Source organism: Balaenoptera musculus, chromosome 2, assembly GCF_009873245.2.
Source record: "Balaenoptera musculus isolate JJ_BM4_2016_0621 chromosome 2, mBalMus1.pri.v3, whole genome shotgun sequence".
Classification (NCBI taxonomy): Eukaryota; Metazoa; Chordata; class Mammalia; order Artiodactyla; family Balaenopteridae; genus Balaenoptera; species Balaenoptera musculus.
The window spans coordinates 29,688,536-29,703,357 of NC_045786.1; the positions used below are offsets into that span (position 1 = coordinate 29,688,536).

General features: G+C 38.3%; 1 protein-coding gene across 5 annotated transcripts in view; it reads left to right on the forward strand.

Annotated features, from left to right (window-relative positions):
* The window catches only part of DIP2C (disco interacting protein 2 homolog C), a 364,898-nt gene that overhangs the window by 207,533 nt on the left and 142,543 nt on the right, over window positions 1–14,822 (forward strand). For all 5 annotated transcript variants that reach the window (XM_036841828.1, XM_036841831.1, XM_036841829.1 and 2 more), the window contains one exon: window positions 11,594–11,719. In XM_036841828.1, the coding sequence (XP_036697723.1) occupies window positions 11,594–11,719 (126 nt within the window). The remainder of the gene's footprint in view (window positions 1–11,593; window positions 11,720–14,822) is intronic.

Consider the following 14,822-nt stretch of genomic DNA (forward strand, 5'->3'; position numbering starts at 1 on the left):
TATTTTTGTGTATGGTGTTAGGGAGTGTTTTAATTCCATTCTTTTATATGTATCTGTCTAGTTTTCCCAGCACCACTTATTGAAGAGACTGTCTTTTCTCCATAGTATATCCTTGCCTCCTTTGTCATAGATTAGTTGACCCATAGGTGTGTGGGTTTATCTCTGGGCTTTCTGTCCTGTTCCATTGATCTGTATTTCTGTTTTTGTGCCAGTACCATATTGTCTTGATTACTGTAGCTTTGTATTATAGTCTGAAGTCAGGAAGTCTGATTCCTCCAACTCCGTTTTTTTCCCTCAAGATTGCTTTGGCTATTCGGGGTCTTTTGTGTCTCCATACAAATTTTAAGACTTTTTTGTTCTAGTTCTGTAAACAATGCTATTGGTAATTTGATAGCACAACTGTACTTCTGTGTGCAAATTTTACTCAAAGAACAAAAACAGTACAACCACAGAAGAAACTCTGGTGGAATTGAGCCTGGACAGGCCCTGGTTGGTGGTGGGGCTGGGGAGTGGCAGTAGTCAGAGTCCAAGAAGCTCAGTTTCTCCCACACTTGTTTCTTCTCTGTCTTCTCTCTCCAGCTTAGAGTCACGTTAATACTGGACACATCATGTTACGATCCAACTACAGTATAGTGTTCTCGGTACCACGAGCCAGACTCTGCCCTGAGTCCTGTAATGAACTGACTCACGTAGTCCTTGTAGCCACCACAGTAGGCAGGCATTCTCCTTGCTTCATTTTTTTGCACATGAGGAAATTGAGGCACAGATAGGTTAAGTAATGTGTCCGAAGTCTTGCAGAGGGACTGGGATGTGAACCCAAGCAGTCTGGCTTGGATCGCGATCCCAGTTGTTACACTATTGGAAACAAATAAGCTTCCTTACAGAAAACATTCTCTTCTGTTGATTCACTGTTGCCTTCCTTCGAGGTGGGAGGGGCATCCCCCTCTCTGTCTACATACGTACTGTTAATTGTATCGATATAATGTGGACTCTGAGAGCAGCACGAGCAAAATGGGTCGTGGCTTTTGACTTCAGGAGGGAGAAGTGAGGCAGGCAAGCATCAGTTTTTCTTAAGATTTAAACCCATATGGAGAAAAGACAGCCTCTTCAATAAGTGGTGCTGGGAAAAGTGGACAGCTACATGTAAAAGAATGAAATTAGAACACTTCCTAACACCCCACACAAAAATAAACTCAAAATGGATTAAAGACCTAAATGTAAGGCCAGACACCATAAAACTCTTAGAGGAAAACATAGGCAGAACAAACACTCTATGACATACATCACAGCAAGATCCTTTTTGACCCACCTCCTAGAGAAATGGAAATAAAACCAAAAGTAAACAAATGGGACCTAATGAAACTTATTTAAAAGCTTTTGCACAGCAAAGGAAACCATAAACAAGACAAAAAGACAGCCCTCAGAATGGGAGAAAATATTTGCAAATGAAGCAACTCACAAAGGATTCATCTCCAAAATTTACAAGCAGCTCATGCAACTCAATATCAAAAAAACAAACAACCCAACCCCAAAATGGGCAGAAGACCTAAATAGACATTTCTCCAAAGAAGATATACAGATTGCCAACAAACACATGAAAGGATGCTCAACATCACTAATTATTAGAGAAATGCAAATCAAAACTACAATGAGGTATCACCTCACACCGGTCAGAATGGCCATCATCAAAAAATCTACAAACAACAAATGCTGGAGAGGGTGTGGAGAAAAGGGAACCCTCTTGCACTGTTGGTGGGACTGTAAATTGATACAGCCACTATGGAGAACAGTATGGATGTTCCTTTAAAAACTAAAAATAAACCTACCATACGACCCAGCAATCCCACTACTGGGCATGTCCCTGAGAAAACCACAATTCAAAAAGAGTCGTGTACCACAATGTTCATTGCAGCTCTATTTACAATAGCCAGGACATGGAAGCAACCTAAGTGTCCATTGACAGATGAATGGATAAAGAAGATGTGGCACATATATACAGTGGAATATTACTCAGCCATAAAAAGAAACAAAATTGAGTTATTTGTAGTGAGGGGGATGGACCTAGAGTCTGTCATACAGAGTGAAGTAAGTCAGAAAGAGAAAAACAAATACCGTATGCTAACACATATATGTGGAATCTGAAAAAAAAAAATGGTTCTGAAGAACCTAGGGGCAGGACAGGAATAAAGAGGCAGGCGTAGAGAATGGACTTAAGGACACGGGGAGGGGGAAGGGTAAGCTGGGACAAAGTGAGAGAGTGGCATGGACATATATACACTACCAAATGTGAAATAGATAGCTAGTGAGAAGCAGCCGCATAGCACAGGGAGATCAGCTCAGTGCTTTGTGACCACCTAGAGGGGTGGGATAGGGAGGGTGGGAGGGAGATGCAAGAGGGAGGAGATATGGGGATATATATATATGTATAGCTGATTCACTTTGTTATAAAGCAGAAACTAACACACCATTATAAAGCAATTATACTCCAATAAAGATGTTAAATAAATAAATAAATAAATAAGATTTAAACCCATAGATACACAGAGATATGCCCTTCCTCTGACGGGGGTAAAGGTGTCTGGTTATTTATAATTTATTCTTCATATATCCCACTGCTTACTGTGTTGCAGGATAGTAGTTTCTTACAGAGAAATGAAAGTACAGTCTGTTTTAAAGAAACCAGAAGGAAAATAGAGCTCCTGTTCAGGATATTGAGAACTTGTGTCTGTTCGAAGACCTTGTTGAGGCTTGTTGACGCAGGGGTCAAAAATATGGAAGTCGTGTGGAGAGTAAGAACCTTCGACCGAGTGCGTGCCCTCTGGGGTTGACCTCTGAGCTGCAGACCCGAGGCTGTAGTGACAGGAGCCCATGCTCAGAGGCGTCAGCATTTAGTGCCTGTCTTCCTTTCTTTTGTGCCGAGTATAATTTGTAGGTTTACCCCGTGGTCTGTGATGTGTGCCTGGCAAGAACACCATCGTTGTGGTGGTGTCACCCCAAGAAGTCAGGCTATCAATGGTGATTCCTTGGGCCTTTTCAGTTGATCAAACCCACTGTACCAAACCCATTGCTTCAAAATATTAATAAAAGCAGCTGTCATTAATGAGTGCTGCTAGGTGACACGTACCTAGTGGCTTGCTTTGTATATTTTATCTTAGGTAATTCTCACAGCAACTCTATGATTTTTGTTTCCATTTTACAGATGATCAGAGTGAGGCCTAGAGGGATTTAAAATTTTATTCAGTATTTTACAGTTAGTAAGTGGCAGAACCAGCATTCTGATTCCGAAGCCTGGACTCTCACTTCAGTATTCTTGCGTTTTCCTAGAACTATGGGCATATTTTATATTGCTGCATCCCTCGTAGCTTCCTGCCAGTAAGACAGAATTTCAGCTTGTGAAATTAAATGGAAAGATTTAATGGAAAGTAGGGTCAGGTCCATCTTTCAATCCAAGAGAGGAGAAAGAGTGGATTTACAAACTTACTATCCGTAGTGCTTAGTTTAGGAAGAGATGTTTGCAGAACATAGAGATATACAAGGAAGGGCTGCATGATACTTATGCTGTGGTATTAGGCTTTTAATAAACTCTTCTAAGGAGATAATATTTTCTGTTTCTCCAGCACTGTATGACATAGTAAGTGGTTTATTACCATTTTCACTATTTTTGAAACTCTGCTGAAGAAGTACATCTTATTGACATGTCAATTTGTCTAACACTATAAATGTAAGTACCCAAAAAATTCTTCACTAGCCAGAGTGATCTGTTTATTCCATGCTACGTGAAGCTGACCTTAAATATCTCCTTTCTCTGAATAGATGGATACTTTGAGAATGTTTGAATGAAAGACCTAGGCTGAATAAGCTGTGAATTGCTGCCGCAGAGGAAGGAAGGGCAGATGAGAGGATTTTACTTAGTTTTGCTTCCTATTTTCAAATGTGGCATAATCAATTTATCGCCTCTCAGACCTGAATCCACTTTCATTGCCTTCTCAGGAAAGAATGATCTAGGCCCTTGCATTGTCTTTGTCAGCTGACTTGATGTGCAGCTGTTAGCAGAGGAGGTGGAGGCCTTTCAGCAGGAGTGGTTCTTGGTTCTTGCATGTTGCTGGCTTCTGTGGCCCCTGCACTGTGCACCAGCCAGCAGTTCACCTAGCATGCCCTGTACAGCTCTGTAGGGATGGCTCTGTGAGACACCCCTGCCCTGGAGGGCGGAGGTCACATTTGGTTTCCGGGCAGCACGGTGTCTTTCATTATGCTATGAAAGCTTTCAAACCTCTGCCGTTTTTTCTACACCCTTGCCATGTTTGCCCTGCCTAATTCAGTGCTTCTTGATCAGACTAGCTTCGTTCCTCTGTGCTTTGGTAACATCAATGCCACCGTGGAATCCCAAACTAAAATCATGTTCCGTGTCCATGGACTTGCAGTCTGCCACTTTCCAGCCCCTTCGTGGGAAGTGTGGGATGTCTTTGACCGCTTTTTGGCACTCGTCTCCATTGACGTTAGAAATACTAGAAAATAGTAGTTCCCTTTCCTGTAAAACTAAATGTACAGCTCTCGAGCCATATTGTTTGCTCCTGGTATTTAGTTTAATCTTTTTCGGTCCATTTGTGCTTCAGACCTTCCCTGGAACTCAGGGCTCATAATGATCAGCAGCTCTTGTTGATGCCTTGTGTGGCCGGGAGCTCAACTGCTCTGTCACCCTGCCCAGCACCTCAAACGAGTGGGAGACTCCAATTCTTATTATTTCCCTTCCTCAGCTTTCATCTAGTTCCAATTCACATGGCTGTGTAAGAACTGCATCCAGGACACTTGTAATTAAGGTTTTGTGACACTTAATCAAATGTCTTCGTGGTTACTGCATCAGAGCTACTGATGTCACTCATGGATGCGTCCCGTGCAATGGTGCTGGGCTTTCAAGGGAAGATTTGCTGTGTAACAACCTGCTTATCCACATTTTCCGAAAAGTTTTTAGTTTTGTGAGGTCTTGTACGATTGATCTGGGTTTTAGGCTAAGAGCTATGAACGTATTCTCAGCTAATACCCCTTTTCCAGTCTTCTTAACTGTTCATCCAGACGCCCCTTCCTGGAATCCAGGGCACTTGGAACTGCCGAGGGGCCTCCCCGTGGCACCCGATGACACGTGTTGGTTCACACAGAAGATAGACTTCATTGTGTCCCCTTTGCCGTGTGGTCCAGTCTTACTCTCTCCTCTCTTCCTGCAGCTGTTAGACACGTACAACTGGCAACAGGGGGAACTAGGAGAGCTCCCAGCCTTGTTGAGGATGGAAGGGAGAAGCCACGTTAGAAGAACCAGGAGAGTCGCATGGTGACATGGGTTGGTTTTCTCCCCCGACTAATCATCATGTTTTGAAACATCTTTCCAAAAAGATCTCTCCATCTAGTCACTCTCCTGAGGTGTTAGTGGTCCTTTTTGGTTTGGATATTTGGGTTGGGAGTGGGGAGTATTAAGCACTGAAAAGCTTACCATGTGGAGGTAATTCTGATCCTAACATTTCATTCAACATTGCAGTGAATGCTTTTTGCCCTAATTACACTGTGCACCCCAGAGGCAGCTCTTCAACTGCAGGGCCGCGCATCTCTTTCCGTATCTTTGCCTTGTTTTGACTGGGTGAGCATGCTCTCTAGGGGTCTTCAGTGATCACGCCAGCACTGCTGTTTGGGGAGGGTCATCCTGGTATTCCACCTAACATCATTATTCATCATGTTGTGTTATGGACTCTTCAGGGTGCTATTTATAGATGTTTTAAATGTTTCTTATGCTGTTATTTTGCAGTTAAAATAAGACATAGAGTTGGCTTTTGAAAAGAATTAGTTACTTCATCAGTTTATGTATTGTTCAATTTTGCTGTGCAGTAAGCTATCCAACATCTTAGTGACTTAACAGCAACAAGCACTTAGTCTGACTCATGGCCAACTGTGGGTAAAACTCTTTACCTTCTGGGGCATAGGCCAGGAGTGGCTCCTAGTTTGGGCATGTGAGTGTCTTTGTGATTGAAAATATTCTTGTTTTACTATTTTGTTTCAATTTTGTGAAAAAAATTTAGCAGACTTGTGTTTGGTTTTAGCAATTTTTTTAAATGTGGAAAAAAATCCACACTTCTTTAAAATGTACCTTTCTTATCTATTCATATTTTCTAAAATGATTGTTTTATGTTAAAAATATAACTTTTATCTGATTGCAAAAGTAATTTATGCTCAAGGCAAAAAACCTTGCATATATTTAAAATAATGAACAAAAAACAATATATTGTAATTTTGTCACCCTTACATGACTACTCAATATTTTGGTGTAGTTCACTGAACTGGAAAGGAAGGGGTAAAACTGTATTTACAGACACCATAATGGCTTATTTTGAACATTTTAAGAAATTTACAAAACTAATAGAAATAATGTGAATTTTGCAAGGGCGCAAGGGAGAAATTCAGTATATAAAAACTAATTGTATTTGTATATACTAGCAACAAAAATTGTAAGTGAAATAAAAAAACAATGCTTTTTATAATAACATCAATAACATCCAGCATTTAGGAAGACTTCCTCAGTGAAAGTTACAGAACATTGTTGGTAGAAATTAAAGGAGAAAAAAATGGAGAGATCCACCATGTTCATGGATTGGAAGACTCAATATTAAGATAGTCTCTCTACATTGATTTATAGATTTAACATGAATCTAATCAAAATCCCAACAGAGTTTTTGTAGAAATTGACAGAGTGTTTCTAAAATTTCCATGAAAATGAGATCAAATCTGGATAGCCAAAACAAACTTGAAAAGAACAAAGTTGGAGGACTTGCACTACCTAATTTCAAAATTTATGATAAAACTACAATAATCTTCCTTATCAATGTCCCAATGGCATTTTTTGCAGAAATGAAAAAATTCTAAAATTCATATGGAATCTCAAAGGACCTCAGATAAGCAAAACAATCTTGAGAAAGAACAACAAAATGGAGGCCTCACAACTCCTGATTTCAATATAAATTACAAAGGTACAGTAATCAAAACACTGTGGTACAGGCATGTAGAATAATGGAATAGAATAGAAAGCCCAGAAATACACTCTGTGTATATGGTCAGATGATCTTGGACAAGGCTGCTAAAGCTGCACAGTGGGGAAAAGATAGTCTCTTCAACAAACAGTGTTGGGAAAATTGGATTTTGTTTTGCAAAAGAAAGAGGTTGGACCGTTATCTTACACCATATACAAAAATTAACTCAAAATAGATTATAGACCTAAATGTAAGACCTGACACTGTAGAATTCTTAGAAGAAGACATAGGGGGAAAGCTTCATGACATTGGATTTGGCAGTGATTTCTTGAATATGACACCAAAAGCACAGGCAACAAAAGCAAAATTAGACAAGTGGGACTACATCATACTTAAAACTTCTTTGCAGCAAAGAAACAATAGAGGGAAAAGGCAGCCTATGAAATTGAAGAACATATCCTCTTGTATACATCTGATCATGGGTTAATATCCAGAATATATAAATAACTCCTACAACTCAATAACAATAAATAACCCAATTTAATAATGGGCAAAAAACTTTAATAGACATTTCTCCAAGGAAGATATACAAATGGCCTATAAGTCCATTAAAAGATGTTCAACATTACTAATTATCAGGAAAATGCAACTCAGAACCACAGTGAGATACCACTCACACCCATTAGGATGGCCATTATAAAAAATTTTCTTAAACAGAAAACAAATGTTGGTGAGTATGTAGAGAAATTGGAACACTTGTGCACTGTTGGTAGGAATGTAAAATGGTACAGCAGCTATGGAAAACAGTATGGAGCTTCCTCAAAAAATAAAAAATAGAACCACCATATGATTTATGAATTCTATTTGGATATATATCCAAAATAATTTAAAGCAGGGATTCGAACAGATATTACTACACCAAGAGTCATAGCAGCATTATTCACAACAGCCAGGAGGTCGGAGCAACTTAAATATCCATCAGTGGATGAATGGATAAAGAAAATACGGTGTGTATATATAGTGGAATACTACTGAGCCTTAAAAGGAAAGGAAATTATGACATATTCTACAGCATATTCTTGAGGACATTTTGCTGTGAGAAATAAGCCAGTCACAAAAAGACAAAGACAGTGTGATTCCACTTATATGAGGTATCTAAAATAGTAAACTCATAGAAACAGAAAGTAGAATGGTGGTTGCTCAGGATTGGGGGCAGGGAGGTGGTGAGTTGCTGTTAGGTGGATGTAGAGTTTCAGTCATGCAGGATGGATGGGGACTTCTGGGGTCTGTTGCACAATCATGTACATGTGGTTGACAGTATTGTGCTGACCACCTGAAAATTGTTGGGAGGGTGAATCTTATATGTTGTTTTGTAAACACTCTAACTGAAAAAAATATATAACTAATCAACGTAGTATAGAACTAGCAGAAGGATAGACAAATGGATTTACTGTACCAGATGGAGAGTTCAAAATTATACCCATACACACATGTTTAGGTGATACTTGACAAAGGAGCTAGGGCAATTTAATAAGGAAAGGAAAATCTTTACAACAAATGGTAATTGAAAAATTAGATAAGCATGTGGGAAAATGTGAACACCAACCTCCACTTCCACTACTTAGAAAAATTAACTTGAGATGGTACCTAGACCTAAAAGTAAAAGGTAAAAGTATAAAGCTTCCCAAAGAAAACAAAGGAGTGTCTTTTCTGAACCTTGGGGTAGGCAAAAATTTATAGGCAGGATTCAAAAAGCACTAGCTAGAGAGGAAAAGATAACAAAGTGAATCTCATGAAAATGAAAAATTTCTCCTCATCAAGCACACTATTAAGGGTTTGAAAGTTGAGCCATAGACTTGGGATGAGTATTTTCAAAACATATATCTTTAAAAAAAGCTTGTATCCATAACATATAAAGAACTAGTATAAATCAGTAATAAAAAGGCAGCTCAAAAACTTGGACATATACTTCACAACAGATGATATGCAAATGTCCAATAAGTCCAGGAAAAGTGCTCAACATAAGCCATCAGGTAAATGTACATTAAACTTCATGATTCTACTTCACAATCATGAGAACAGCTACTGTAGAAAAGATTGTACCAAGTGCTGGTGGCAGGACTAGAATCTCATATATTGGTGATGTGGATGTTAAATATTATAATCACTTTGGCAGTTTCTTGAAATTTAAACAGAATCTTACATAGTGGGAAAAGTAACATCTTTACTTTGGAAGAACTTGATGGGCACCATCTTAACCAAGGACCAAAGTTAACACTATCAGTAGAGGACAGACTTCTGTGGAACCCCCACTGAAATGCATGGTCTGAATCTAATCATGAGGAAACATCAGAAAATCCAAGTTGAAGACAATCTACAAAATAACTGGCCTGTATTCTTTAAAATGGCCAGTTTCACGAGATGCAGAAGCTGGGAAACTGGTCCAGATCTAGGGGGGCAAAGAAAATCTGATAAATGCGTGCGTCCGTGGTCCTGGATTGGATCATAGACTAGGAAGACAAAATAACTGCAAAGGAAGTTACTGGGATAATTGTCACTATTTGAACATGGACTTTGAATTAGATAATAGTATATCATTGTTAAATTTCCTGATTTTGAGAATTTACATTATGTAAGAGACTATCTCTATTTTTAGGGAATACTTTGAAATATTTAGGTATAGAGGAACATGGTACCTGCAATTTATTTTCAAATGATTAGGGAAAACATACATGAAGAAAGCAATGGGGTCAAATATAAGTGGTGAGTTTGGGTAAAAGTTATACAGGAGTTCTGTACTATTCTTTCAGATTTTCTGTAAATTTGAAATTACATCCAAAAAGTTCAAAAAGAGAAATATATAAAACAAAGTGTTTGATATGTGGAGAATTAGTGTACTCTGACCTCACTGATGAGCCCTTTAGTTTTATTCAGTAACGCGAATACAAGTCATTCAGTCATCAGTTTTTAATCTAGGAGTTTAAGAAAAAGAATGACCAGAAACTAAGTTTTTGTCTTAAAGTACTTGGAGTCTAGTTGAGGAGAAAAGAGAAGTGCGTACACAATCTGAACAAAATAAAACAATAAATAAATTCATTGTGTTTGGTATGTGATATGCTCTAAAACAAGCGTTGGCAGATATTTTCTGTAAAGGGCCAGACAGAAAATATTTTTAGCCAGTGTGGTCTCTGTCACGACTGCTCCGCCCTGCTCTCACAGTATGGAAGCAGCCATAGACAATACACAGATAATGAGTGTGTCTCTGTTCCGGTGAAACGTTATTACAAAGAGACCGCAGGCCGCACCTGGCCCAAGGGCTGGCCTATATTTACCCCCACTCCAAAATGTTAACAGGGTGGAGTTTTCCTAGGAACAGCTAGAGAATAGGGTGGTTAGTGGTGAAGGGCGTGGGCCCTGGAGGTACTCACACCTGGGTTCAAACCCTGTCAATGCTACTCACCAGTTACATGACACTGGGGGAGCTTCATACCTTTGCTTTCTCATTTGTGAAATGGGAATAATAAGAGTGGCTTCTCCACAGAGCATGCAGAAGATTGTGGGTGTAGTAGTATCCTGACTGCAGACTTCTAACTGGTTTCCTGGCTCCTACTCTGATTCTCCTGCAGTCTCCTTCGCAGCATCCAGAATGAGCCCTCCAAAACGGAATCAGATCATGTCATCCATGCTCACCCTTCTTTCCCCCATGCTTCCCTGTCTAAGTTAGAATGGGAGCCAAGCTCTGTACCACTCCTGTAAAGCCCTCACCCTGGTGAGTCCCTCTGCTGGTGTTGTGTGCATTGTGCCAGCGCCATCCTCATTCACAGTGCAGGGCCTTTGAGCTGGCTTTTCCCTCTGTCTTAGAGATTCTCATCTTACTATTCAGATTTCACAGTAAGAGAGCTCTTCCCTGGCTTCACAGTTAAGTAGGTACTCAATCTTTTTATCTTATTTTCATTTTTACCCCCTTTGATTGTCTGTTGTCTGTCTTTAACCCTTTAGGAAGTGAGCTGCATGAGACACAGTACCTTGTCCACCTGATTCTCCACGCCAAGCCCTGAGGACACCACCTTACAAAATAGGCAGTAAAAAATCATTTGTGGAGTTAATGTAATGGGTTAATATACACAAAATACCTAACATAGTGACTGCCCCATAACTGATGTTTGGAAAGTGTTAGCTAAAATCATTACCGTACAGCCTGTAAGGTGTGCATACTTCCCTTAAGAGAACATTGAAATGAATTAAGAAGCTTGAAAATGTGACCCGTGAAGAAATATTTGAAGATCAAGGTCCTTTCACTCTAAGAAAATAAAAATCACAGAGATTTACATCCAGTATCTGATTATTTATACAGATCTAGGGTAATAAAATGAAGTTAAAAGTCTACGAATGAATTTGAATGCTTTTTCCTGGAGCTTTCAAACTAGCAGGTTTACACTTATTTTCCTTCCTTCCCCACTCATCCGTTTGTGACAGTTTCTGTAGGATGATAAACTCTTTCACAGGACCAGAAAGAAAGCAGAAAAGCTTGGGGCCTTCGGGCTGTCCCTGAACAATGGAGTGATTGAGCTCTCACTTTGTTTCAGACGTCCATACAGAAGCTGTCCAGGCTGCGCTCGCTAAACACAAAGAAAGGAAGATGGCAGTGCCTATGCCTTCCAAACGCAGGTCCTTGGTTGTGCAGACCTCGATGGACGCCTACACACCCCCAGGTGAGCAGCAGGCCCCGTCTGCTTCATGAAGTCAGAGCCAGCAACCGCGATCTTTTTAACTTTCAAAATCATGGTGCTATAATTCAGATTTTGAGAACCAGAAGTCCAGAAATAGTAAATACGCTCTAAATAAAACTTGGAAGGAAAATTGGCATGATTATGTATATGTCTATATAAATAAGTGTTTTTAAACTTTTCATTTAGACTCATAAATATGATACAGACTTTTTTTTAAAATCCTATAAAATTTTATTTAATTCTTCACAAAGCAAGAGAAGAGTTTGTACATCCATCCTTCTAACCGAAGCTGAATTTCTCTTCTGCTTAGACTGGTGTATGCATAGTCTCAAGTCTTTAAAATGTCAGTAGTTTGTAATGTTCTGTTAAGAAATTGAATGAATTGAAAAATTTAGGCAGTTACTTAAATCTGGTGTCATCAATTTTTCCTGTGAAGTACAGGTAGTATTTTGGGGTATCACAGCTGCTTGCTCTGCTATTGTGGTGCTGAAGCAGCCATGGGCAACATGTCAGTGAAAGGCATGGCTATGTGTCAATAAAACTTTAGTCACAAAAACAGGCAGAGGGTTTGGTCCACAGGCCTGCCAACCCCTGATCTAAATGGTTGAAGGTAATATCCCATTTATATTTCTGCTTTTGTTTAATCTTGAATTTTATATAACTACCTAAGATCTCTACTTAACTCTACCCAAATAATTATAATCTGTATCTCGTGATCTTCAAAACTGACGTGAAGCATGAAGTTAAACGTCCAGGTATCTATTAGAAACATGAAAGATTGAACCTAATTTACTTGATTTTTGTGTGTGTGTGTTTCTGGTTCCAACATTATTCATGTCGTTGTTGCCACTCTTTTCTGCAGATCTAAGTTACCTGGCACACCCCTTTGTTCATAAGAGAAATTTAAGGTGCAGTAAGAATAGTTGAACATACATAGCATTTTTTGGAGTCTTTTGAAGTTAATCATGAGTGTTTGCAAACAGTGAGGGTAATAGAAGCACACACTTCAACTCACAGATGTGGTCAAGTATATCCAATACTGCTTCAAACAACTCTTAAGTCTTCAACTTTACATGCCTTTAAAAGTGAAAGTCCTGAGCTTTGTAAGACAAAACTTAAATAATATAAAACTTAGTTGTTTTGTTTTGTCTTAACAGATAATACCACAAATGTTCTTTATCTCAAGAATATAATATTCTAATAGGAAAGGATGTCCTTTTTGCCAATTTCCTTCCTTTTTGTTGAGCCACAGCATGTAGTATTGGAGTATTTTTAAATCAGCATAATTAATATATTTAATCCTATTTAGTTTATGGTTATAATTTGCCAAAATTTATAAGTGGTGAAAAATTTTATTTTGTATGTGTTTATACAACAAACAGAATGGACTTACAAGAATAACGAACCCCACTTAAAATATATTTTAGCCAACTCTTTGGAACTAGACAGTATTCAGGTAGATGGACATTTTTCTGAGCCACTTTTTATGGGAAACGTTGAGTCTAAAGTACAAGGTGCAATGTGATTATTTGTTTATGTGCTTTTTCACGTGTCAAATCCATCCTCATGAGTGTTGTGTCATGCGTGATGAAAGACAAAACTTTCAGGAGAACGAACCTTGTACAAAGGTCTTTGCAAAATATAAAAGAATGTTATTGGAAATGAATGTCATTTTTGGTGCAACATTTGCATTTAATTGTTTGGTTAGCATTTTCAGGTACACCATATAATACATTTTGTAAATGTCATTCAGGAGTCCTAGTAACAGTATCACATGGGATAGTTTTGTACAATTATAAATACCAACACCACCATCATAAAAATTTTCATTCATAACCTATTTTGTGCTTATCAGTAGTCTGCATATTTGTAACTGTACTTGCTTGAACAAAATCTTGGCTCAGCTTCATTTTCTCTCACTCTGTTTTCCTTGGTTGCTGATAGCATTTGTTAGAACTAATTTTGTGTCCAGTTTTCTTCAGAGAATATTCCTGAAGTTTATATTCTCTGCATGAAGTGACTGGTTGCTGACTAGTATCATAGTTTCTGGAAAAGATATGATTAGGATTGTTGCAATGCCAGTCTTCTATAGATGAAACTTTGCTTTATTTTTCACATACAAAAATATAAGAATTTGTCAGTATTTTTGCTTCCAGCCATAATGAAATAACTTACCAGACTAACCCATACACCATAAACAACTATAAAACTGCACAAAACAAATGAGATGACTGCTTTTAGGCAGTGGACCTCATTCAGGGAATCAAATGAAAATATGTCAAAGAACTAAATGAAAATATTATCTTAATACTTGAGCTGATCAGAGAAAGGAAAAAAATATTTTAAAAATTAATAGAAACTCTAGAAATGAAAAATATAATACAGAAATGATATTTTACTAGATCAGCTTAGCATCAGATTGGAGAAGTAGGATAAAAGAGTCTGTGAACTTGGAGAGAGATCAAGAGAAATTAACCAAACTGAAGAATGAGGAGTCAAAAGATAAAAGAAAAATTAACAGAACCTCAAGCATCTGTGATACAATGTTAACATACTTATAATTGGAATCCAAGAAGGAAAAGAGAGTGAGAAAAGGGAAGAAAGACTACTTAAGGAAATAAGGGCCACAAACTTCTCAGACTGATATAAAACACCACCTCACAGATTCCAGAAGTTCAGTGAACGCCACGCAGATTACGTATGAAAAGAATCATCCCTAAGTTAATAATAGTCCAAGTGCTGAAATCCAAAGATGAAGAGGAAATCTTGAAAGTCATCAAAGGAAAACAGATACATTGCATACAGAAGAACAGTCATATGAATTATGAATACTTATGTGAAGATGCAGTAAGGGCCAGAAGACAATGAGAAGACATTTTTATAAAGTACCAAAAGGAAAAAACTGAAACTGTCAATTCATATTCAGTGAAAATATCCTTCATAAATGAGGGTGAAAAAAAGGCATAATGAGACACCTGAAAGCTCAGAGAATATGATGCCAGCAGAACTGCAAACATACTAACAGATGTTGTTTAGGCTGATGGGAGATGATACCAGCTAAAAATTTACATCTATGAAAAGGAAA